General features: G+C 36.4%; 1 protein-coding gene across 2 annotated transcripts in view; it reads left to right on the top strand.

The window, feature by feature from the left end:
- LOC144436590 (leucine-rich repeat and guanylate kinase domain-containing protein-like) overlaps window positions 1-25,503 on the top strand; it is a 101,361-nt gene that overhangs the window by 66,063 nt on the left and 9,795 nt on the right. For both annotated transcript variants that reach the window (XM_078125422.1, XM_078125415.1), the window contains exons 11-14: window positions 2,260-2,356; window positions 9,343-9,456; window positions 18,550-18,751; window positions 23,078-23,200. In XM_078125422.1, the coding sequence (XP_077981548.1) occupies window positions 2,260-2,356; window positions 9,343-9,456; window positions 18,550-18,751; window positions 23,078-23,200 (536 nt within the window). The remainder of the gene's footprint in view (window positions 1-2,259; window positions 2,357-9,342; window positions 9,457-18,549; window positions 18,752-23,077; window positions 23,201-25,503) is intronic.

Here is a 25,503-nt window from a genome sequence, read left to right as displayed (position 1 = left end):
ACTTTGTATGTCAAATTAATTTGACATTCACTTATTTTCTATTAAACATCAGTAAAGTATGTTGTTTTGAATGTGTCGAGATGTACACCAAATACATTTACAGGCAACACTCAGCAAAATTTTCACTGATTTTTTTCCAAAAATGTTGTTTTATGAAATGAACACCATCCATTTAGTCTTGGTCATAATATTGGGAATCCAACCTACATTCCTCGTATGCACATCATTTTACAACTATGCTTTTAAAGTTTGCTTTGCTTGATCGATCATATACTATATGTGCGATGGTGTTGAGAACAATAGTGTTGCTATTAAAGCGTTTGACACTTCAGCTTGACCACCCTGATGTGGTTGCATTGACTCACAGGATCTCATGGGATCTGCTGCGAGACGAAAAATGGCTTATTTGGTACATTCTCGCAAACCAGAGTTATTATTTCTACCACTATATTTCGAAATAAATACTCTGGCATCTTACGGCTGTCAAAGCCATATTTCACATATATGTAATACATATTCAAAAGCAATGACATCATGATACTAGTAATCTGACCAATCAAAGTCCGTCTCTCAAAGAATGCGCTTCAGATAACAACAATGGCTGGCCTCATGTTACTTGGGGCAAAGCAGAACAACTACAGGGTACTCACACATACAACTTTCCCAAAAGAAGTCCTAAAAACTATAATTGGAGAGTACAACAGAAATGATGGACTTTCACATGGCGAATTTTTGACGCTGCAGTAAAAGAGGCCGTGGTTAGCCCCCAAGGGTTAGCGACGGTGTTCATTAATTGAGTCCAACACAGCTAGCTAGCTAGCGTGAACAGCAAACATTGTACAGATGCATGCACTGAGTGAATGTGAACGGGCGATTCAAAAGACCCGAGTAAAGTTACTAGTCTCATTTAAATCTACTAGGATAACCAATATTTGACGGGGTTAAAGAGTATAAAGTAAGAACGGGGAAAAATTTGTTGAACATTTACATTTATAAGGGCTGATAAACGGGTACTGTACATAGTACAGGTGATGAATGCAGTCATCCTGGCGTTCTTAACTCGTACGCCCGAAGACACTGTGCTGAAAGGTTGTACTTAATTAGCGTTCAGCCCAGGTCGAGTTCCTTGTAAAATCAAGAGTATGGTAAACAACACTTCTATAACTACAGGTTGTGAATGGAAAATAACTTTATCTCGAGTGAACTCGCTTGAATCAGCCAATATTGGCTTGTTGTAACCATGGCTCTAATATTGAGATAATGCACGTTATAACCTACTTCAGTACTTGCTACAAACTCACGATTGTATCGGACGCCTGGTCTGACAGTACAACAAATCCATGCTCTCACAAACCCTGCTTGACACTTCAAGGCAAGGTTTATAGATCATTATTTTATGTTCGTACATGTATCAATCCAGTCTTGTTTGTAGGATGGCAAAAATAAAATTTCAGCAACAAGAACCCAACTTGGCCAAGTCAGTTTTCAGTGTACGTAGTAACGTACTAGGCTCTTGCCAAGGCATTGTATATCATGTGGTATGCAAGGGGCAATCTGATTGGTTGTAGTATTTACGTACAAAAAGAATAAATTAGCTATGCCATAAAGTACGGATATAGTATATGAATGCATCCATGGTCAGTGGGAGGCACGTTAAGAACGTTGCCGTAAAACAGGCCGTGGTTTGCGACGATGATTTGGTAATGATTCTATTAAGAGGATTAGCCAACAATTGTTGGTATGTCATACTTACCTTAGTAACATGACCATGCCCTTAGCAACAGTCAAATGGTAGCATTTATTGCAAATATAACAACATGGATGGGTAGACAATTGAATAAACATTAAAAAGAAATATTCAGATGTCCTTAGCAACAAAACCACACCCATAGCAACATGTAAACGATGGTGTATATTGCACATGTACAATGTAACAGCATGGATTTGTAGACATGGGTTCATAAAATGTATGGAAATATGCCTAGCAACAAGACCACACCCATAGCAAGATGTAAACAATGTCGTATATTGCAGATATACATGTATAATGTAACAGCATGGATTTGTAGACATGACAGCATGGATTTGTAGACATGGGTTCATAAAATGTATAGAAATATGCCTAGCAACAAGACCATATAATCGTTCTAGAAAATTAAACTTTACAAATGTACTCTCAACTGTTGTGCTGCAACGCCATTGGTGCTTTTATTATTTGACAGTAGCAGTATGTGATTTGCATTGTACTTATGATTACAGATTGATGCATACAACAAGAGCAGCATACAGTGGTGAACTCGATGGCAGGGACTATCATTTTGTTACAAATGAAAGATTTGTAGAACTGGAAATGAATGTAAGTTACTACTTTCATTGTTTTGTTTTCTACGTTATTGTTAAACTAAACTTCAAGTAAATGTAGTAGGTAAATGATATTATTTGTCAGGGCTTGAAATAATACCTGCTTTACTTTTGGAAAGTGGTTTTAGCCCTACGACTTGACCACCTGGACTAGACAAGTGGTTTTAGCCCTTCGACTTGACCACTACAAGTGGTTTTAGCCCTACGATTTGACCACCTGTACTGGACAAGTGGTTTTAGCCCTACAACTTGACCACCTGTACTGGACAAGTGGTTTTAGCCCTACAATATGACCACCTGTACTGGACAAGTGGTTTTAGCCCTACAATTTGACCACCTGTACTGGGCAAGCACTGCACGTTTTAGCTCTACGACTTGACCACTACAAGTGGTTTTAGCCCTACGATTTGACCACCTGTACTAGACAAGTGGTTTTAGCCCTTCGACTTGACCACTACAAGTGGTTTTAGCCCTACGATTTGACCACCTGTACTGGACAAATGGTTTTAGCCCTACAACTTGACCACCTGTACTGGACAAGTGGTTTTAGCCCTACAATTTGACCACCTGTACTGGACAAGTGGTTTTAGCTCTACGACTTGACCACCTGTACTGGACAAGTGGTTTTAGCCCTACGACTTGACCACCTGTACTAGACAAGTGGTTTTAGCCCTTCGACTTGACCACTACAAGTGGTTTTAGCCCTTTAACTTGATCACCTGTACTAGACAAGTGGTTTTAGCCCTTCGACTTGACCACTACAAGTGGTTTAAGCCCTACGACTTGACCACCTGTACTGGACAAGTGGTTTTGACATTAAATAAATTGGCAAAAAGATGATTTGATTACAATTCATAATATGTAGGCTGCCATATTTGTTTATAAACATCACACAAAATTTCTTAATAATAGTTATAGATGACTATGAACACTAGGCAGTTTTAAGTCTTAATAGTTGTAGATGACTATGAATGCTGGGTACAGTTTTAAGTCTTGATAGTTGACTTGTAGATGACTATGAATGCTGGGTACAGTTTTAAGTCTTAATAGTTGTAGATGACTATGAATGCTGGGTACAGTTTTAAGTCTTAATAGTTGTAGATGACTATGAATGCTGGGTACAGTTTTAAGTCTTAATAGTTGTAGATGACTGAATATTAGGTACAGTTTTAAGTCTTAATAGTTGTAGATGACTATGAATGCTGGGTACAGTTTTAAGTCTTAATAGTTGTAGATGACTGAATGCTGGGTACAGTTTTAAGTCTTAATAGTTGTAGATGACTATGAATGCTGGGTACAGTTTTAAGTCTTAATAGTTGTAGATGACTATGAATGCTGAGTACAGATTTTAGTCTTAATAGTTGTAGATGACTATGAATGCTGGGTACAGTTTTAAGTCTTAATAGTTGTAGATGACTGTGAATATTAGGTACAGTTTTAAGTCTTAATAGTTGTAGATGACTGAATGTTGGGTACAGTTTTAAGTCTTAATAGTTGTAGATGACTATGAATGCTGGGTACAGTTTTAAGTCTTAATAGTTGTAGATGACTATGAATGCTGGGTACAGTTTTAAGTCTTAATAGTTGTAGATGACTATGAATGCTGGGTACAGTTTTAAGTCTTAATAGTTGTAGATGACTATGAATGCTGGGTACAGTTTTAAGTCTTAATAGTTGTAGATGACTATGAATGCTGGGTACAGTTTTAAGTATTAATAGTTGTAGATGACTATGAATGCTGGGTACAGTTTTAAGTCTTAATAGTTGTAGATGACTATGAATGCTGGGTACAGTTTTAAGTATTAATAGTTGTAGATGACTATGAATGCTGGGTACAGTTTTAAGTCTTAATAGTTGTAGATGACTATGAATGCTGGGTACAGTTTTAAGTCTTAATAGTTGTAGATGACTATGAATGCTGAGTACAGTTTTAAGTATTAATAGTTGTAGATGACTATGAATGCTGGGTACAGTTTTAAGTCTTAATAGTTGTAGATGACTATGAATGCTGGGTACAGTTTTAAGTCTTAATAGTTGTAGATGACTATGAATGCTGAGTACAGTTTTAAGTCTTAATAGTTGTAGATGACTGAATGCTGGGTACAGTTTTAAGTCTTAATAGTTGTAGATGACTATGAATGCTGGGTACAGTTTTAAGTCTTAATAGTTGTAGATGACTATGAATGCTGGGTACAGTTTTAAGTCTTAATAGTTGTAGATGACTATGAATGCTGGGTACAGTTTTAAGTCTTAATAGTTGTAGATGACTATGAATGCTGGGTACAGTTTTAAGTCTTAATAGTTGTAGATGACTATGAATGCTGGGTACAGTTTTAAGTCTTAATAGTTGTAGATGACTATGAACACTAGGCAGTTTTAAGTCTTAATAGTTGTAGATGACTATGAACACTAGGCAGTTTTAAGTCTTAATAGTTGTAGATGACTATGAATGCTGGGTACAGTTTTAAGTCTTAATAGTTGTAGATGACTATGAATGCTGGGTACAGTTTTAAGTCTTAATAGTTGTAGATGAATATGAATGCTGGGTACAGTTTTAAGTCTTAATAGTTGTAGATGACTATGAATGCTGGGTACAGTTTTAAGTCTTAATAGTTGTAGATGACTATGAATGCTGAGTACAGTTTTAAGTCTTAATAGTTGTAGATGACTATGAATGCTGGGTACAGTTTTAAGTCTTAATAGTTGTAGATGACTATGAATGCTGGGTACAGTTTTAAGTCTTAATAGTTGTAGATGACTATGAATGCTGGGTACAGTTTTAAGTCTTAATAGTTGTAGATGACTATGAATGCTGGGTACAGTTTTAAGTCTTAATAGTTGTAGATGACTATGAATGCTGGGTACAGTTTTAAGTCTTAATAGTTGTAGATGACTATGAATGCTGGGTACAGTTTTAAGTCTTAATAGTTGTAGATGACTATGAACACTAGGCAGTTTTAAGTCTTAATAGTTGTAGATGACTATGAACACTAGGCAGTTTTAAGTCTTAATAGTTGTAGATGACTATGAATGCTGGGTACAGTTTTAAGTCTTAATAGTTGTAGATGACTATGAATGCTGGGTACAGTTTTAAGTCTTAATAGTTGTAGATGACTATGAATGCTGGGTACAGTTTTAAGTCTTAATAGTTGTAGATGACTATGAATGCTGGGTACAGTTTTAAGTCTTAATAGTTGTAGATGACTATGAACACTAGGCAGTTTTAAGTCTTAATAGTTGTAGATGACTATGAATGCTGGGTACAGTTTTAAGTCTTAATAGTTGTAGATGACTATGAATGTTGGGTACAGTTTTAAGTCTTAATAGTTGTAGATGACTATGAATGCTGGGTACAGTTTTAAGTCTTAATAGTTGTAGATGACTATGAATGCTGGGTACAGTTTTAAGTCTTAATAGTTGTAGATGACTATGAATGCTGGGTACAGTTTTAAGTCTTAATAGTTGTAGATGACTATGAACACTAGGCAGTTTTAAGTCTTAATAGTTGTAGATGACTATGAATGCTGGGTACAGTTTTAAGTCTTGATAGTTGTAGATGACTATGAATGCTGGGTACAGTTTTAAGTCTTAATAGTTGTAGATGACTATGAATGCTGGGTACAGTTTTAAGTCTTAATAGTTGTAGATGACTATGATATGAATGCTGGGTACAGTTTTAAGTCTTAATAGTTGTAGATGACTATGAACACTAGGCAGTTTTAAGTCTTATAGATGTAGATGACTGAATGCTGGGTACAGTTTTAAGTCTTAATAGTTGTAGTTGACTATGATATGAATGCTGGGTACAGTTTTAAGTGTTAATAGTTGTAGATGACTATGAATGCTGGGTACAGTTTTAAGTCTTAATAGTTGTAGATGACTGAATGCTGGGTACAGTTTTAAGTCTTAATAGTTGTAGATGACTATGAATGCTGGGTACAGTTTTAAGTCTTAATAGTTGTAGATGACTATGAATGCTGGGTACAGTTTTAAGTCTTAATAGTTGTAGATGACTATGAATGCTGAGTACAGTTTTAAGTCTTAATAGTTGTAGATGACTATGAATGCTGGGTACAGTTTTAAGTCTTAATAGTTGTAGATGACTGTGAATATTAGGTACAGTTTTAAGTCTTAATAGTTGTAGATGACTGAATGCTGGGTACAGTTTTAAGTCTTAATAGTTGTAGATGACTATGAATGCTGGGTACAGTTTTAAGTCTTAATAGTTGTAGATGACTATGAATGCTGGGTACAGTTTTAAGTCTTAATAGTTGTAGATGACTGTGAATATTAGGTACAGTTTTAAGTCTTAATAGTTGTAGATGACTGAATGCTGGGTACAGTTTTAAGTCTTAATAGTTGTAGATGACTATGAATGCTGGGTACAGTTTTAAGTCTTAATAGTTGTAGATGACTATGAATGCTGGGTACAGTTTTAAGTCTTAATAGTTGTAGATGACTATGAATGCTGGGTACAGTTTTAAGTCTTAATAGTTGTAGATGACTATGATATGAATGCTGGGTACAGTTTTAAGTCTTAATAGTTGTAGATGACTATGAACACTAGGCAGTTTTAAGTCTTATAGATGTAGATGACTGAATGCTGGGTACAGTTTTAAGTCTTAATAGTTGTAGTTGACTATGATATGAATGCTGGGTACAGTTTTAAGTGTTAATAGTTGTAGATGACTATGAATGCTGGGTACAGTTTTAAGTGTTAATAGTTGTAGATGACTGAATGCTGGGTACAGTTTTAAGTCTTAATAGTTGTAGATGACTATGAATGCTGGGTACAGTTTTAAGTCTTAATAGTTGTAGATGACTATGAATGCTGGGTACAGTTTTAAGTCTTAATAGTTGTAGATGACTATGAATGCTGGGTACAGTTTTAAGTCTTAATAGTTGTAGATGACTGAATGTTGGGTACAGTTTTAAGTCTTAATAGTTGTAGATGACTATGAATGCTGGGTACAGTTTTAAGTCTTAATAGTTGTAGATGACTATGATATGAATGCTGGTTACAGTTTTAAGTCTTAATAGTTGTAGATGACTATGAATGCTGGGTACAGTTTTAAGTCTTAATAGTTGTAGATGACTATGAATGCTGGGTACAGTTTTAAGTCTTAATAGTTGTAGATGACTATGAATGCTGGGTACAGTTTTAAGTCTTAATAGTTGTAGATGACTGAATGCTGGGTACAGTTTTAAGTGTTAATAGTTGTAGATGACTATGAATGCTGGGTACAGTTTTAAGTCTTAATAGTTGTAGATGACTATGAATGCTGGGTACAGTTTTAAGTCTTAATAGTTGTAGATGACTATGAATGCTGGTTACAGTTTTAAGTCTTAATAGTTGTAGATGACTATGAATGCTGGGTACAGTTTTAAGTGTTAATAGTTGTAGATGACTATGAATGCTGGGTACAGTTTTAAGTCTTAATAGTTGTAGATGACTGAATGCTGGGTACAGTTTTAAGTCTTAATAGTTGTAGATGACTATGAATGCTGGGTACAGTTTTAAGTCTTAATAGTTGTAGATGACTATGAACACTAGGCAGTTTTAAGTCTTAATAGTTGTAGATGACTATGAATGCTGGGTACAGTTTTAAGTCTTGATAGTTGTAGATGACTATGAATGCTGGGTACAGTTTTAAGTCTTAATAGTTGTAGATGACTATGAATGCTGGGTACAGTTTTAAGTCTTAATAGTTGTAGATGACTATGATATGAATGCTGGGTACAGTTTTAAGTCTTAATAGTTGTAGATGACTATGAACACTAGGCAGTTTTAAGTCTTATAGATGTAGATGACTGAATGCTGGGTACAGTTTTAAGTCTTAATAGTTGTAGTTGACTATGATATGAATGCTGGGTACAGTTTTAAGTGTTAATAGTTGTAGATGACTATGAATGCTGGGTACAGTTTTAAGTCTTAATAGTTGTAGATGACTGAATGCTGGGTACAGTTTTAAGTCTTAATAGTTGTAGATGACTATGAATGCTGGGTACAGTTTTAAGTCTTAATAGTTGTAGATGACTATGAATGCTGGGTACAGTTTTAAGTCTTAATAGTTGTAGATGACTATGAATGCTGGGTACAGTTTTAAGTCTTAATAGTTGTAGATGACTATGAATGTTGGGTACAGTTTTAAGTCTTAATAGTTGTAGATGACTATGAATGCTGGGTACAGTTTTAAGTCTTAATAGTTGTAGATGACTATGATATGAATGCTGGTTACAGTTTTAAGTCTTAATAGTTGTAGATGACTATGAATGCTGGGTACAGTTTTAAGTCTTAATAGTTGTAGATGACTATGAATGCTGGGTACAGTTTTAAGTCTTAATAGTTGTAGATGACTATGAATGCTGGGTACAGTTTTAAGTCTTAATAGTTGTAGATGACTGAATGCTGGGTACAGTTTTAAGTCTTAATAGTTGTAGATGACTATGAATGCTGGGTACAGTTTTAAGTCTTAATAGTTGTAGATGACTATGAATGCTGGGTACAGTTTTAAGTCTTAATAGTTGTAGATGACTATGAATGCTGGGTACAGTTTTAAGTCTTAATAGTTGTAGATGACTATGAATGCTGGGTACAGTTTTAAGTCTTAATAGTTGTAGATGACTATGAATGCTGGGTACATACAGTTTTAAGTCTTAATAGTTGTAGATGACTATGAATGCTGGGTACAGTTTTAAGTCTTAATAGTTGTAGATGACTATGAATGCTGAGTACAGATTTTAGTCTTAATAGTTGTAGATGACTATAACTTTATTTTAGGTATAGCCTTATGTTCAGTTATTCCTACAAGTACTTTAAATTACTTTATGTGTTGCCTTATATTCAGTTATCATTTGAATTACTATTATTGCATTAATACCTTTCTTCCTAATCAGGCAACTGATTATGAGTAAAGCCATTGTATCCATTATACTGTACATAACATATAAAAATGTATTTTTATAATATTCTTTCTATAGGGTAGCTTTATCTTAAGCTATGAGAATTCTGGAGGTTTGTATGGTTTAAGTATGGACAGTATTGAAAACATTGCCAAGGAAGGACTGGCTTGTGTTGTACATCTTGAAATAGAGGTATGTCTGTTCTAAAAACCTTTAATGGTCTAAAGTGGGGTATTGGTTTTTGGTCAAAATAGGTCTAAATGGGGTCTTAGGGTTTACAGTATTGCCCTCACACCCCAACCAGAGCTGGCCACTGGTACCACCCCCCTAGGTGTCTGTCAATTAATCTGCGGATTTCAGCATAGATGTAGTTTTCAGCCTTTTTAATTTTATTTCAGGTTTTTTTTAAAGGTTCATTAGTGTTGTAGACATGATGTAGTGTCCTGTCTGTTCATCTGTCTGTCTGTCTGTCTGTCTGTCTGTCTGTCTGTCTGTCTGTCTGTCTGTCTGTCTGTCTGTCTGTCTGTCTGTTTGTCTCTGTCTGTCTGTCTCTGTGTGTATATGTGTGTGTGTCTAGTTGGGTAATTGTTGATAAAAAACTTCAACTCAAAAACTACTGAGGAGATTGGTCTGAAATGTGGGTACATCCTTTCCTTGAAGGGATGTGTAGAGAAAGAATTGTACCTGCCATGATCTCATCAGTGATATATAACTTACATTAGGTTTAACAAGTTTTCATAGAAGACATACTTCCTCAAATGTGACTGAATGGAGGTATGATTTAAAAGAAATTGGTGGCAACAAATAAATACTACAAAGTATCTGCGATGATGCAGGGAAGTGCTGAATTTCAGTAACTGAATCAACAGATCTAAGTGTCTAAAAAGAAAGTTTAAACCTGGCAACATAGGGGTAGACAGTTTAATGTAGTCTCCATGTGTTAACGTTTTTGAGTTAATTGGTAGATCATGATTGTTGACTACAAATATGGCTGCCCTTGAGTAAAAAGTGATATGAGTACCAAAAGTAATGCATGTCATGTTTATCTGGTTCTCATTATCTATTATGAGCCATGATCTAAAATACATTAGCCACACATAATTGCTGCAAAGTGCCTGCAATATGTAAGCTCAGACCACAAAAATAACGGACTAGCAATGCCTATTGTATTAGGTGTGAATAGGGCTCTTAATCCCTCTTCCTACTATCAAGATCATCCTTCAAGCATGTCTTTTGTACTCAGCTCTCTCTGTAGACTGGGGGGGGGGGGGGTTCAGATTTGTTCATGCCAAGTTGATCTGTGCCATTTTCAGATTTTAACGACATTTTTGTCAAAAATAATATTTACAACTTCTTCTCAAATACTGCTTGTCTGATTGCTTTGATATCTGGCTTGTAGATACCCAGAGGGTAGCTTACACAGATTTATTAATTTTAAGTCAGTACATGTTCTCTTTTATTTTTGCATTTTTGAATGAGTGAATTCAATGAAGCATGCGCATTGTGACTGACTTCATATTGGATTTCAGCATACTAATCTGAAGTAAGCAGCCACGTTTCAAAAGACACCATTAAGGGCAGACAACAATCAATGTAGTATGCTATAGAATTCTATTCATCTTGTACCCTCAACGACAAGTGTCTGTTGGAAATAGGGTTGCAGACTTCAGGCACAAATCCAAACACATGACAAAATGGTGTCCGCCTGGAAACGTAAAACTGCATAGTCAATTTGATCGGAAGTTAGGTGTTAAGGTGTCATTTGATGAGCAGATATAAATTTGTTCAAGACAAGTTGATTGAGTCTAAAAATATAATTTTTGGTAAAAAATGCTTCAAAAAGCTTCTTCTCCAAAACTATTTGGCCAGTTGAGTTGAAATTGGTTGTGTAGGTGTTTTGGGATGAGCAGATATAAGTTTTTTAAGACAAGTTGATTAGGTTATTAACCCTTGTGACGCCACGTTGTTGATATCCGTGACGTAGCACTTCCGCACTGTAGGCCACGTCGTTGACATCAACGACAACAGGTTAATTTGCATATGGATGATATGCTGTCAATAAAGTGATGTTGTAATGGGTTTACTGCTGCCCGCCCTTATACCCATAATAAGTATGGCACTGCACTAGTGGCGACGTGACGGATAGTTGCTCTCGTAAATATTTTGTGTTATTTGCGTAGTGCGTCATCTATTCTACCAGTAATTAAGTTATACATAACATACAAAAAGGTATCTAGTATGAGTTCCAGTCTGTATCAACTGTTCTTAGTACTCCTGGTGGTGTTACTCAGACTTTCTAATTTCTGCTGCATTGTGTGTATGGAACACGGCACTGGCCATGGTGACTTCTACACTTACAGCCGGGAATGTCAACTGCAATTACGTGGCTCAACCAACCAGGTGTCATCATTCAGGTTGTGGAGTCATGATGGGTGAATGGTTAGCGTGACCAGCTTGGAATCTACAGGTTGCAGGTTGTGGATTCAGGATGGGTGAATGGTTAGCGTGACCAGCTTGGAATCTACAGGTTGCAGGTTGTGGATTCAGGATGGGTGAATGGTTAGCGTGACCAGCTTGGAATCTACAGGTTGCAGGTTGTGGATTCAGGATGGGTGAATGGTTAGCGTGACCAGCTTGGAATCTACAGGTTGCATGTTGTGGAGTCATGATGGGTGAATGGTTAGCGTGACCAGCTTGGAATCTACAGGTTGCAGGTTGTGGAGTCATGATGGGTGAATGGTTAGCGTGACCAGCTTGGAATCTACAGGTTGCAGGTTGTGGAGTCATGATGGGTGAATGGTTAGCGTGACCAGCTTGGAATCTACAGGTTGCAGGTTGTGGAGTCATGATGGGTGAATGGTTAGCGTGACCAGCGCGGAATCTACAGGTTGCAGGTTGTGGAGTCAGGATGGGTGAATGGTTAGCGTGACCAGCTTGGAATCTACAGGTTGCAGGTTTGAGCCCCGTCACTGCCTGCTGTTTGTTTCTGAGTGGCTAAAGTCCTTGGGCAAGATTTGAACCACGACTGTGCCTCAGTCAACCCAGCTGTATAATTGGGGACCTGGTAGGATGTAGGTTGCAATGTGAATGCTTTAATCCTATGCGCTTATAGAGGCTGCAATGGATTGTATGCTCCCCGGGGAGCTGAGGAAGACTAAAGGGCTGCTGTGCCGTTCTGATCTGAGCCAGGCGTAATGATTGTAAAGCGCTTTGAGCACGGTGTGGGAAAGTGCTATATAAGAACCCAACATTATTATTATTATTTCAACATGTCGACTTTCCAGTGGAAGTTCTACCTTCAAGTCAAATTGCACACAGTGATGAAGGCCATCATGCAACGCAAGGCAGAATGAAGAAAAGGAAAAGGGGTAAGAAAGGCGGAATAAGACAGAAATTGAAAAGAAGTAAAAATTGCTGTATGCCATTATCAAGCGTCTTATTAGCAAATGTTCGTTCACTTAGCACAACAGTAGATGAACTCCAAGCCAATACAAAGTATATGCATGAATATAAGAAAGCTTCTCTCTTCGCTTTTAATGAGACCTGGTTAAACAATCAGACCCAAGACCAAGATCTGTTTATTGAAGGGTTTGGAACACCTATTCGTTTGGATAGAGAAACACAATTGACAGGTAAACAACATGGTGGTGGAGTATGCTTTTATGTGAATAAGCAATGGTGTAACACAGAAGTTGTTTGTGATGCGTTCTGTACACCTGACATTGAACTGTTGTCGATATCACTTCATCCACATTATATTCCGAGAGAGTTTCCACAATTATTTTTCACTCTTGTATTGGCTATTAGGAATGCTAAACTCAAGTACAAAAACAGAATAGAATCAAAGTTTACCCAAGGTAACTTTCGTATGGCTTGGCAGGGAATCAAGAATATGGCAGCTGTTAATTTAAACTTGGAAACAAAAATACCAAAGTCACTCTTGAAGGTGTAACCGACATTGAGTTACCAAATGTCTTTCACAAATTCTTTACCCATTTTGAGACCCATGATTTCTCTTCAGAAATTACAAATATGAAAACTTTGTTACTGTCTGAAAACACCATGTTAATTTAATGAGGCACAAATTGCCAAATTCTTGAAATTGATTAATGTGAACAAATGTCCAGGCCCTGATGGGATTTGTGGTCGTACTCTTAAATTCTGTGCAGACCAGTTAAGTGGCGTACTTCAACACCTTTTCTAAATCTCCCTAGACACTTCTATCATACCAGCAATGTGGAAGTCTTCAAAAGTCATTCCAATTCCTAAAAGAAGTTATTCAAAAGTACCTAATGATTTCAGGACCGTGGCCCTTACTTCACTTGTGATGAAAACACTTGAAAAAATTATGAAATCATTCATCTTATCCATGACAGAGGATATGTTAGATCCTCTACAATTTGCCTATAGAACAGGGAGAGGTGTTGAAGATGCAAAACTGTACATATATACAAACATCTTGAGAAACCCGGTGCTCATGCCAGAATACTATTTGCAGACTTTTCGTCAGCCTTTAATACTGTGCAGCCTCACATCCTAGCGAATAAACTTCTTTCAAACTTTAAGCTCAATAACCAAATCCTTATGGTACTATGGGTAATCAATTTCCTCAACAACAGATCTCAAAGGGTTTTTGTCAACAGTCATCTGTCGGATTCGCTTCAAACGTATACTGGCTCTCCTCAGGGATGTGTATTGTCTCCGCTGCTCTATATCCTTTTACACAGATGACTGCAGAAGTAAACATGATGGTCATCATCTTGTAAAATTTGCAGATGACAGTGCCCTTGTCTCACTTCTGCAGGGGTCAGAACAACATGGACCCACACTAGATGAATTTGTAAACTGGTGCGACAATTCCTATCTGAACTTAAATATATCTAAAACAAAGGATATGATCATCAACTTTAGGAGACAACAACATAGTGTTGAGGAGACCACAGTACATGGTCAAGTAGTCGAATTAGTACGACAATATCCTTATTTAGGTTCCATCCTTGATGACAAGTTACAATGGGATATAAATACAGAGGCTATTTTGAAAAAGGGTTAGCAGCGTTTGTACTTTCTTCGGAAACTGGCATCTTTTTCAGTAGATAACACCATACTATTATTGTTTTACAAATCTTTCATTGAAAGCATACTAAGCTTTTCTGTTATATTAGGTTTTGTAATTTTAATTTCAAGAACAGAAATTCTCTGGAAAGAATTGTCACCATAAGTTCAAAAATTATTGGCGTACCACAAAGAAGTCTTTTGTCATTTTACAATAAACAAATCATGAGAAAGGCTCGTTCAATTTTAGATACAGACCAGATTTTAACAAATGAGTTCGATTTCCTTCCATCAGGAAGATGTCGTAGATGCCCAACTTGCAGGACAAACCGTCATATGAACTCTTTTATTCCATCCGCTGTGCGGGTTTTAAATAATACATTTTAGATACTCATTTAGTAGTAAGAATTGTTTTTAATATTCTGTAACCTCTTATCGTGTTTTTTTTCCTTTGTACCAGTCTGTTGCCTCTTATTTTCCGTCTATATTTGATGTTTATATTTGATGTATGTTCTGTCCGCCAAAATAAATTGCCCATTTGGGATAAATAAAGTTATTGAATTGAATAAGTAATGATGTACACGATGTTATCTTATTAAATATTAAATTATTCAGGCGGGAAACAGTCACGTGTTCGATTTTTCTCACTTTTTGCCGCTGAATGCAAATAGCGCCTACTTAGTAATGCCTAATATGGCAGCCGCTATGGATATGTATGTTGACCTTCGACATTATGCTAATATATTGAACGAAGTAAACCCGAAAGACAAGAGATTTTCACTCGACAATTTCAAGACAGTAGTAGTGATGATGATGGGAGTAAATTTTGTCCTACTAGAACATATCGAAAACCCTCCTATAACTTCCCCTTTTGGACTGACGTCGTCAATGGCTGGTCCCGCAATCCTGCTGACGACAAACCACAGATGCCAATGCCATATGATTACTCCTACGTGTAGGTTTACATGAACTGATAAAGATGTTACTGCAGGGTCATGTGGCAGGATCTACATCGTTGTCTTTCGTCAGATTTTTGTTAATATACAAAGTGTTGGATATAATCGTCAGTGAGACATATCGTTATGCTGCTATCTGTAGACTTACATGTATGCAGTATTTGTATATATGATATATGCAAATTTGTTTGAATTTAGTGTAAACATTGACAGACTGTACTTGTTGATTTTATGATAAATATTTTACCCAACACCCATACTATCTGTCTATTAATTTTTACAGCTAATTTCCAATTGTAATCCTTGTATTTATCAAAAAACCAAATTTCACATGCTTTTTTGACTAAAAACGTGTGCTTTATACCAATTTTCTTCAATTTCTTGGTCAAGTTACTGACCATTCATTCATGAAAATTAAAATTCAGTATTTCATAATTGTTGAATGTACTTGTATATGAGACCATACCCCACCTGTTTTGGTGTAAAATGATCACTATCAAAACATTGTGTAACTGTGTGCAACCTAAAAAGTCCTTGGCCTAGGGGGTCATTTGCATGGAAAGTCTATGGCATCTTAAGGGTTAATATGCAAATTAGGGGTAATAATAGAATTTTTGTAAAATGGTTTTGAAATCTCCCCAGGACAGATTTTGTGATATACAAACAGTATACCCATGCCAAAACTACTGGGCCAATTGAGCTGAAATTTTGTTCATCATTTTGTATTTTTAGCACATTTTGTGAGGTGAGTCCACACAAACAAGACCACACTCATAGCAAGTTTCAACAGCCAAGCAATGGTATATATTGCAGCTATAACACAACAGGATGGGTAGACACTAGAATACAAAGTAAAACAAAATATTGTGTAAATATGCCTAGCTATTCAAATTTGTTTAAGCCAAGGATACACACACTTCTGTTTTTGATGATTTTTAGCACAACTGAACTGATAAGGTTCAGTACTGGTATAGGCATGGCAAAGTGTGTGTGTGTGTGTGTGTGTGTGTGTGTGTGTGTGTGTGTGTGTGTGTGTGTGTGTGTGTGTGTGTGTGTGTGTGTGTGTGTGTGTGTGTGTGTGTGTGTGTGTGTGTGTGTGTGTGTGTGTGTGTGTGTGTGTGTGTGTGTGTGTGTGTGTGTGTGTGTGAACGGCGAGATGTTTCTAGAAGTGATATTTTGCAGATTTTATTGAAAACATTTTGACACAATTGGCCTGAGCAACCATGACCACACCCTTAGCAACAACCAAACAATGGCGTATTTCACAAAAATATCAACAGGGATTCTTAGACAAGTAAGCAAACATTCAAAAAGTGTATGCAAATGTGTCTAGTAACAAGCCCACACCCATAGCAACAGCCAAATGATTGCATATATATTGCAACAGCAGGGATTAATAGACAAGTGAATAAACATTCAAAAAATGTATGTAAATGTGTCTAGCAACAAAAACATGCCCATAGCAACAGCCAAATGATAGTGTATATTGCAAAGATAACAACAGGGTTGGATAGGTAATATGATAATCAATCAGGAAATGAACACCTGTCCCTAGTATGGATCAGCAGGTGGGTAAACCTTTTTAAAAAATAAACAGTTGTGCTACAGCACCATTGGTGCTAATGTTTCTATTCACTCACATAGAATTAATGTATTTGAGGGGATGTCTCTTCTATGAAGACTTGTTACTCAATGTCAGTCATATTTCTAGTGAACAATCATGATTTACCACATAACTCAAAAACTCCTTTTGAGACATTGATCCTTAGGGTTCAAATTTAATTGTAGTAGTTATTTATTACCACCAAATTCTTTTAATTCATGTATCTTTTTTTGAGGGGTTGTGTCTTCTATGGAGACTTGTCTTTTTTAAGTTAACACTCAAACTGAACCGTTGTGCTTTTTTGGCACAATGCTATAGGCATGGTGCAGTGTCTGTCCATCTGACTTGGCCTGTCTCTGTCTGTCTGTCTGTCTGTCTGTCTGTCTGTCTGTCTGTCTGTCTGTCTGTCTATCTGACTGTCTGTGTGTGGACAACTTAAACTCAAAAACCGCCAGACCGATTGCCTTGGTATTTTATCGGGAGATTACTTTTGGTGTCTAGTTGGGAAATTGTTCAAAGCAAAATGATCGCATCACAGTTATGCGATTTGGGTTAAAAAAAACCCCATGATTTTGGTCAAAAAACCTAAACTAAAAAACTACTGGGCAGATTGGTCTGAAATTTGACAGGAGTGTTCTTAGGGATTTGTAAATTAAGATTTGTTCATGACATGATGATTCCATGCAAATTAGGGCTAAAAATGTATCGTTTTGGTAAAAAATCTGTAATTCCAAAACTACTGAGCAGATTCAGCTCAAATTTTATGGAGATGCATCTGGGGGTGTATAGATGAAGAAATATTAAGCATATAATGATGTCATCAGTGATATGCAAATTAGGTGTAAAAAATGTGAATTTTGGTCAAGAACATATCTCAAAAAGTACTTGGTCAGTGAGACTGAAACTTGGTGAGAAGTTTCTAGAAGTGTTATTCTGCAGATTTTCTTCAATATATTTTGACACAAATGGCCCTAACAACCACAACCATGCTGTAAGCAACAACAAAATGGCAGTATATTTTGATCAAATTACTACATCATGTGGTAGGCAAGTGAGTAAACATTTAAATATTGCAACAGCCAAACGCTGGTGTATTTCACAAAAATAACAACAGGGATTCTTAGGCAAGTGACTAAATATTTTTAAAAGTGTATGCAAATATGCCTAGCAACAAGACCACACCCATAGCAACAGCCAAATGATCATGTATATTGCAAAGATAACATCAGGGATTCATAGACTAGTGAACAAACATTAAATGAATGTATGCAAATATGTCTAGCAACATGACCATGCCCATAGCAACAGACAAGTGATCGCGTATTGCAAAGATAACAACAGGGTTGGATAGGCAATTGGATAGCCATTTAGCAAATGAACACCTATACCTAGCATGGATCAGCATGTGGTTAAACATTTTTAAAAACTGCACAGTTGTGCTACAAAACTACTTTTGCTATTTTTCAATTTTATAACTCAAAGAAAATTAAACCCAGTCAATCATCAATGTTCATACAGTATCTGGCTCTGAGAGTTTTGACAGCAAAAAGGTAGGAAATGTTTTCATTAGCCTATATCCCTCTTCGGGTGAAGTCTATGTAAAAGAAGGTGGTCGTGGTAGAATTTTGGTTAAATACGTATTGTATGCTAATTTGTATTTCTATTGAACAGGGTGTTATGGTACTAAAGCATACCTATTTTGAGCCAAGGTATGTTCTCATATTACCACTGGATAAAAAAGTTCACAGTCGAAGACTTCATGACAGAGGCAATTACACAGTGTCACAAATAGAACAAGTCATGCAGAGGAATGACCTATACAAAGAATTAAACCAGCAACATCCGGGTTTCTTTGATATGACCATAGATAGCAGTAAGTACCAGGGTTCTTTGATATGACCATAGATAACAGTAAGTACCAGGGTTCTTTGATATGACCATAGATAACAGTAAGTACCAGGGTTATTTGATATGACTATAGATAGCAGTAAGTACCAGGGTTCTTTGATATAACCATAGATAACAGTAAGTACCAGGGTTCTTTGATATAACCACAGATAGCAGTAAGTACCAGGGTTCTTTGATATGACTATAGATAGCAGTAAGTACCAGGGTTATTTGATATGACCATAGATAACAGTAAGTACCAGGGTTCTTTGATATAACCACAGATAGCAGTAAGTACCAGGGTTCTTTGATATGACCATAGATAGCAGTAAGTACCAGGGTTCTTTGATATGACCATAGATAGCAGTAAGTACCAGGGTTCTTTGATATAACCACAGATAGCAGTAAGTACCAGGGTTCTTTGATATAACCACAGGTAGCAGTAAGTACCAGGGTTCTTTGATATGACCATAGATAGCAGTAAGTACCAGGGTTCTTTGATATGACCACAGATAATAGTAAGTACCAGGGTTCTTTGATATGACCACAGATAATAGTAAGTACCAGGGTTCTTTGATATGAACATAGATAACAGTAAGTATCAGGGTTCTTTGATATGACCATAGATAGCAGTAAGTACCAGGGTTCTTTGATATAACCACAGATAGCAGTAAGTACCAGAGTTCTTTGATATAACCACATATAGCAGTAAGTACCAGGGTTATTTGATATGACTATAGATAGCAGTAAGTACCAGGGTTCTTTGATATGACCATAGATAATAGTAAGTACCAGGGTTCTTTGATATGACCACAGATAATAGTAAGTACCAGGGTTCTTTGATATGAACATAGATAACAGTAAGTATCAGGGTTCTTTGATATGACCACAGATAATAGTAAGTACCAGGGTTCTTTGATATGAACATAGATAACAGTAAGTATCAGGGTTCTTTGATATGACCACAGATAATAGTAAGTACCAGGGTTCTTTGATATGACCACAGATAATAGTAAGTACCAGGGTTCTTTGATATGACCATAGATAGCAGTAAGTACCAGGGTTCTTTGATATGACCACAGATAGCAGTAAGTACCAGGGTTCTTTGATATAACCATAGATAGCAGTAAGTACCAGGGTTATTTGATATGACCACAGATAGCAGTAAGTACCAGGGTTCTTTGATATAACTATAGATAGCAGTTAGTACCAGGGTTCTTTGATATAACCATAGATAGCAGTTAGTACCAGGGTTCTTTGATATAACCACAGATAGCAGTAAGTACCAGGGTTCTTTGATATAACTATAGATAGCAGTAAGTACCAGGGTTCTTTGATATCACCATAGATAGCAGTAAGTACCAGGGTTCTTTGATATGACCATAGATAGCAGTAAGTACCAGGGTTCTTTGATATAACCACAGATAATAGTAAGTACCAGGGTTCTCTGATATAACTATAGATAGCAGTAAGTACCAGGGTTCTTTGATATAACCACAGATAGCAGTAAGTACCAGGGTTCTTTGATATAACTATAGATAGCAGTAAGTACCAGGGTTCTTTGATATCACCATAGATAGCAGTAAGTACCAGGGTTCTTTGATATGACTATAGATAGCAGTAAGTACCAGGGTTCTTTGATATGACCATAGATAACAGTAAGTACCAGGGTTATTTGATATGACTACTGATAGCAGTAAGTACCAGGGTTCTTTGATATGACTATAGATAGCAGTAAGTACCAGGGTTCTTTGATATGACCATAGATAGCAGTAAGTACCAGGGTTATTTGATATGACTACTGATAGCAGTAAGTACCAGGGTTCTTTGATATGACCATAGATAACAGTAAGTACCAGGGTTCTTTGATATGACCACAGATAGCAGTAAGTACCAGGGTTCTTTGATATGACCACAGATAGCAGTAAGTACCAGGGTTCTTTGATATGACCATAGATAACAGTAAGTACCAGGGTTCTTTGATATGACCACAGATAGCAGTAAGTACCAGGGTTCTTTGATATGACCACAGATAGCAGTAAGTACCAGGGTTCTTTGATATGACTATAGATAGCAGTAAGTACTAGGGTTCTTTGATATGACCATAGATAGCAGTAAGTACCAGGGTTCTTTGATATGACCACAGATAGCAGTAAGTACCAAGGTTCTTTGATATGACCATAGATAGCAGTAAGTACCAGGGTTCTTTGATATGACCATAGATAGCAGTAAGTACCAGGGTTCTTTGATATAACCATAGATAGCAGTAAGTACCAGGGTTCTTTGATATAACTATAGATAGCAGTTAGTACCAGGGTTCTTTGATATAACCACAGATAGCAGTAAGTACCAGGGTTCTTTGATATGACTATAGATAGCAGTAAGTACCAGGGTTCTTTGATATGACTATAGATAGCAGTAAGTACCAGGGTTCTTTGATATAACTATAGATAGCAGTAAGTACTAGTGTTCTTTGATATGACCACAGATAGCAGTAAGTACCAGGGTTATTTGATATGACCATAGATAGCAGTAAGTACCAGGGTTCTTTGATATGACTATAGATAGCAGTAAGTACCAGGGTTCTTTGATATGACTATAGATAGCAGTAAGTACCAGGGTTCTTTGATATAACCACAGATAGCAGTAAGTACCAGGGTTATTTGATATGACTACTGATAGCAGTAAGTACCAGGGTTCTTTGATATGACTATAGATATTAGTAAGTACCAGGGTTCTTTGATATAACCATAGATAGCAGTAAGTACCAGGGTTATTTGATATGACCATAGATAGCAGTAAGTACCAGGGTTCTTTGATATAACCATAGATAGCAGTAAGTACCAGGGTTATTTGATATAACCACAGATAGCAGTAAGTACCAGGGTTCTTTGATATGACCATAGATAGCAGTAAGTACCAGGGTTCTTTGATATGACTATAGATAGCAGTAAGTACCAGGGTTCTTTGATATGACCACAGATAGCAGTAAGTACCAGGGTTATTTGATATGACTACTGATAGCAGTAAGTACCAGGGTTCTTTGATATGACCATAGATAGCAGTAAGTACCAGGGTTATTTGATATAACCACAGATAGCAGTAAGTACCAGGGTTCTTTGATATGACTATAGATAGCAGTAAGTACCAGGGTTCTTTGATATGACTATAGATAGCAGTAAGTACCAGGGTTCTTTGATATAACTATAGATAGCAGTAAGTACCAGGGTTCTTTGATATAACCACAGATAGCAGTAAGTACCAGGGTTATTTGATATGACTACTGATAGCAGTAAGTACCAGGGTTCTTTGATATGACTATAGATATTAGTAAGTACCAGGGTTCTTTGATATAACCACAGATAATAGTAAGTACCAGGGTTCTTTGATATGACCATAGATAGCAGTAAGTACCAGGGTTCTTTGATATAACCACAGATAGCAGTAAGTACCAGGGTTCTTTGATATAACCACAGATAGCAGTAAGTACCAGGGTTCTTTGATATAACTATAGATAGCAGTAAGTACCAGGGTTCTTTGATATAACCACAGATAGCAGTAAGTACCAGGGTTATTTGATATGACTACTGATAGCAGTAAGTACCAGGGTTCTTTGATATGACTATAGATATTAGTAAGTACCAGGGTTCTTTGATATTACCACAGATAGCAGTAAGTACCAGGGTTCTTTGATATGACCACAGATAGCAGTAAGTACCAGGGTTCTTTGATATGACCACAGATAGCAGTAAGTACCAGGGTTCTTTGATATAACCACAGATAACAGTAAGTACCAGGGTTCTTTGATATAACTATAGATAGCAGTAAGTACCAGGGTTCTTTGATATAACCACAGATAGCAGTAAGTACCAGGGTTCTTTGATATAACCACAGATAGCAGTAAGTACCAGGGTTCTTTGATATAACCACAGATAGCAGTAAGTACCAGGGTTCTTTGATATAACCACAGATAGCACTAAGTACCAGGGTTCTTTGATATGACCATAGATAGCAGTAAGTACCAGGGTTCTTTGATATAACTATAGATAGCAGTAAGTACCAGGGTTCTTTGATATAACCACAGATAGCAGTAAGTACCAGGGTTCAGGCACTTAATTACCAAAGTCCAGAATTGATAGACATCGTATTAAGATGAATTAGTAGTGTTAGTTAGGATAATCTTGATTGTAGGTGGAATAGATTATTATAATTGTAAATTCAGCATATTTGATAGCTTTGTATACAAGACATTTCCAACAAATACCGGTAATTATAAGTATCAAAGTAACGCTGACCTATGTTATCCATACAGACAATGGTTCAGAAGCCTATCGTAAATTGAAGAAACTAGTGATGGATTACCTTGGTATTAGTGGTACAAGTGGTTACCCCATCAACGATGACCCATCTAGTGATTCTCAGACCACCACAACAGGTAAAATGATATTGCTTAATTAGTTGATTTCATTGATATGCAAATTTCATTAATTAACATGAACAGATCCCACTCAAAAAATAATCAGATCTAGCCATTATCCCAAACATTATATGTACAAAATTTCAGTATAATTGAGCCAGCCGTATTTTAAGAAAATGATGACACAGACAGACACACACACATACACAGATGGACAAGTAGGTTGTGATTCTCTGTTCAGTGCACCAGTTAGAATTGAAAGCTTTCAGCTGTAACATTTTGTGTTTGAAGTATTAATTTATTCTGTATTATAAAAGGCTGTCTGTCTTTACATACAAGGAATTCAGAAAACTATACAGTGGTTTACTTTCATTCTTAACTTACAGTCGATGAAGCCGTTTTCTGGAAAGCAAAAAAAAAAATAAGTTGCCTAATTACATACATGTAATGATTTTGGATGTTCAATAGATAAAACTTATAGGGAATAGGTGGGTGAAAAAATAGTGTGGCATGTTCTATTTCCTTAGGTCATCATACGGTGGACATGATTGAAGTACTCACATTGTATATCGAAGTATCTATGAGTGGTTAACTGTCAACTAAAGGGTTGTTGTGTTTTATGGAAATATTGAAAGATAAACTTATGCCACATAGATTGTATTCTCTTTATTTTGTACTAGATATAACTACATTGAAAGTAGTTACACACACAACACATACTTGTCGTATCTGTTAAGCATTTTCATCTGTACATGTTAGGAGTCAGTGGTATTTTTTTCCATGAACAAAGTCCCCATTCATCTGTTGTTCAACAACTCTTTCATATATTTATTTGACCTATTTATTGGCCACTAGTTACCACACACTTGAATCAACCATAAAAACGATTTAGACAAAATACTGTTAGCTAGGTTACCGCTGAGTAAATTGTATTACTATATTAGCTATAGAACAGTGCTGCAGGGCGAAAGTGAAAAAAAGTGACCAGATTTAAACTGTATGCCTACCACAATAGCAAAGAGTTTTCTTCCCTACACACACTATTGCAATGCAAAATTCTGAGATATAATTATCATACATAGTGTACCCATGAATTGGAACAAAATTAATTATACCAAAAACAAAGTATGTGAAATTTGGAGCTTGCATATTTATGATACTGCCTAATTACCAAAAGACCATCTTATGCAAATGAATCAGTAAGATTATAAGCTACTTCAACAAGCTTTATAGGAGACATGCACTGTTATGATTAATGTATGCACCAAATTATATATAATCTGAAGTTTGCATTCAAAAGACACTGGGTAATTACCAAAAATGATAAATTATACTAACGGATATTTACATCAACAAACAATATCAAATACATGCACTTTGCATTTGTTATTATCAATGCATATACCAAAATATGTGAAATTTGAAGTTAGCATTCTTAAACGTGCACTAGCTGTAAATTTGTAAGTGGGCTGTTAATTTTTTGAGCAGACTACCAACAATGTATTCACTGAAAATTGTTACATACCAATGGTATTTTTTATGTACATTAAGGTACACGGGGAAGAATCGCCTTGACTATTTACGACGTAATCCGACACAGCACGAAGTGTTTTGGACGTTGAACTTATTTGCATATGTCAAATTGTCCATGCTCATGTCCCACCACGGCCAGTCAAAGAGGAGGAACATATAGTCCAATATTCATGCTCCTTTACCAAAATATACTCAAGAATTGTCATTCCTGACCAAAAAAATTCTTATTTACTGCACTAATGTTTCAAAATTCCCGCAATGTCACAACCAATGCACTATCGGGCGATCCGTTATGCAGAGACCTACTTCCACATTCCACTTCATTATCATGGCGCCACCCGTAACATCTCATGAATATTTATTAAAAACGTCATCTTCGGCTCCATTCGGCAAGATTTTTTCACGTTCGGACTAATCCTTTGACCCAACTTTGCGTGTTAGCGGGAAGTACCTGGATGATAACTTAGTTCTATGGTAATTCTTCAGACTCTGACCTATCAATGTTTGGCACTCGCTTTTCAATCGGATCACTCGTTACAGATTTACGTGATTTCGCCTGGGACTTGAAAATGACATCGTTTGGACTCAAAAATGCACCATTTTCATAGTTTTTACTAAGAATTAATTGGAAATTCACCTATTTTCTATAAAACATCGATAGAGTATGTTGTTTTGAATGTGTCTAGGTCACAGTTCAGGGTGTACGGCAAATACATTTACAGGAAACGCTCGCCGAAATTTTCACCGATTTTTTCCCAAAATCTTGATCAAATTTGACGTTTTTGTAA

Source organism: Glandiceps talaboti, chromosome 1 (genome assembly GCF_964340395.1).
Source record: "Glandiceps talaboti chromosome 1, keGlaTala1.1, whole genome shotgun sequence".
In the NCBI taxonomy this organism is placed as follows: Eukaryota; Metazoa; Hemichordata; class Enteropneusta; family Spengelidae; genus Glandiceps; species Glandiceps talaboti.
This window is presented reverse-complemented; position numbering and strand designations above follow the sequence as displayed.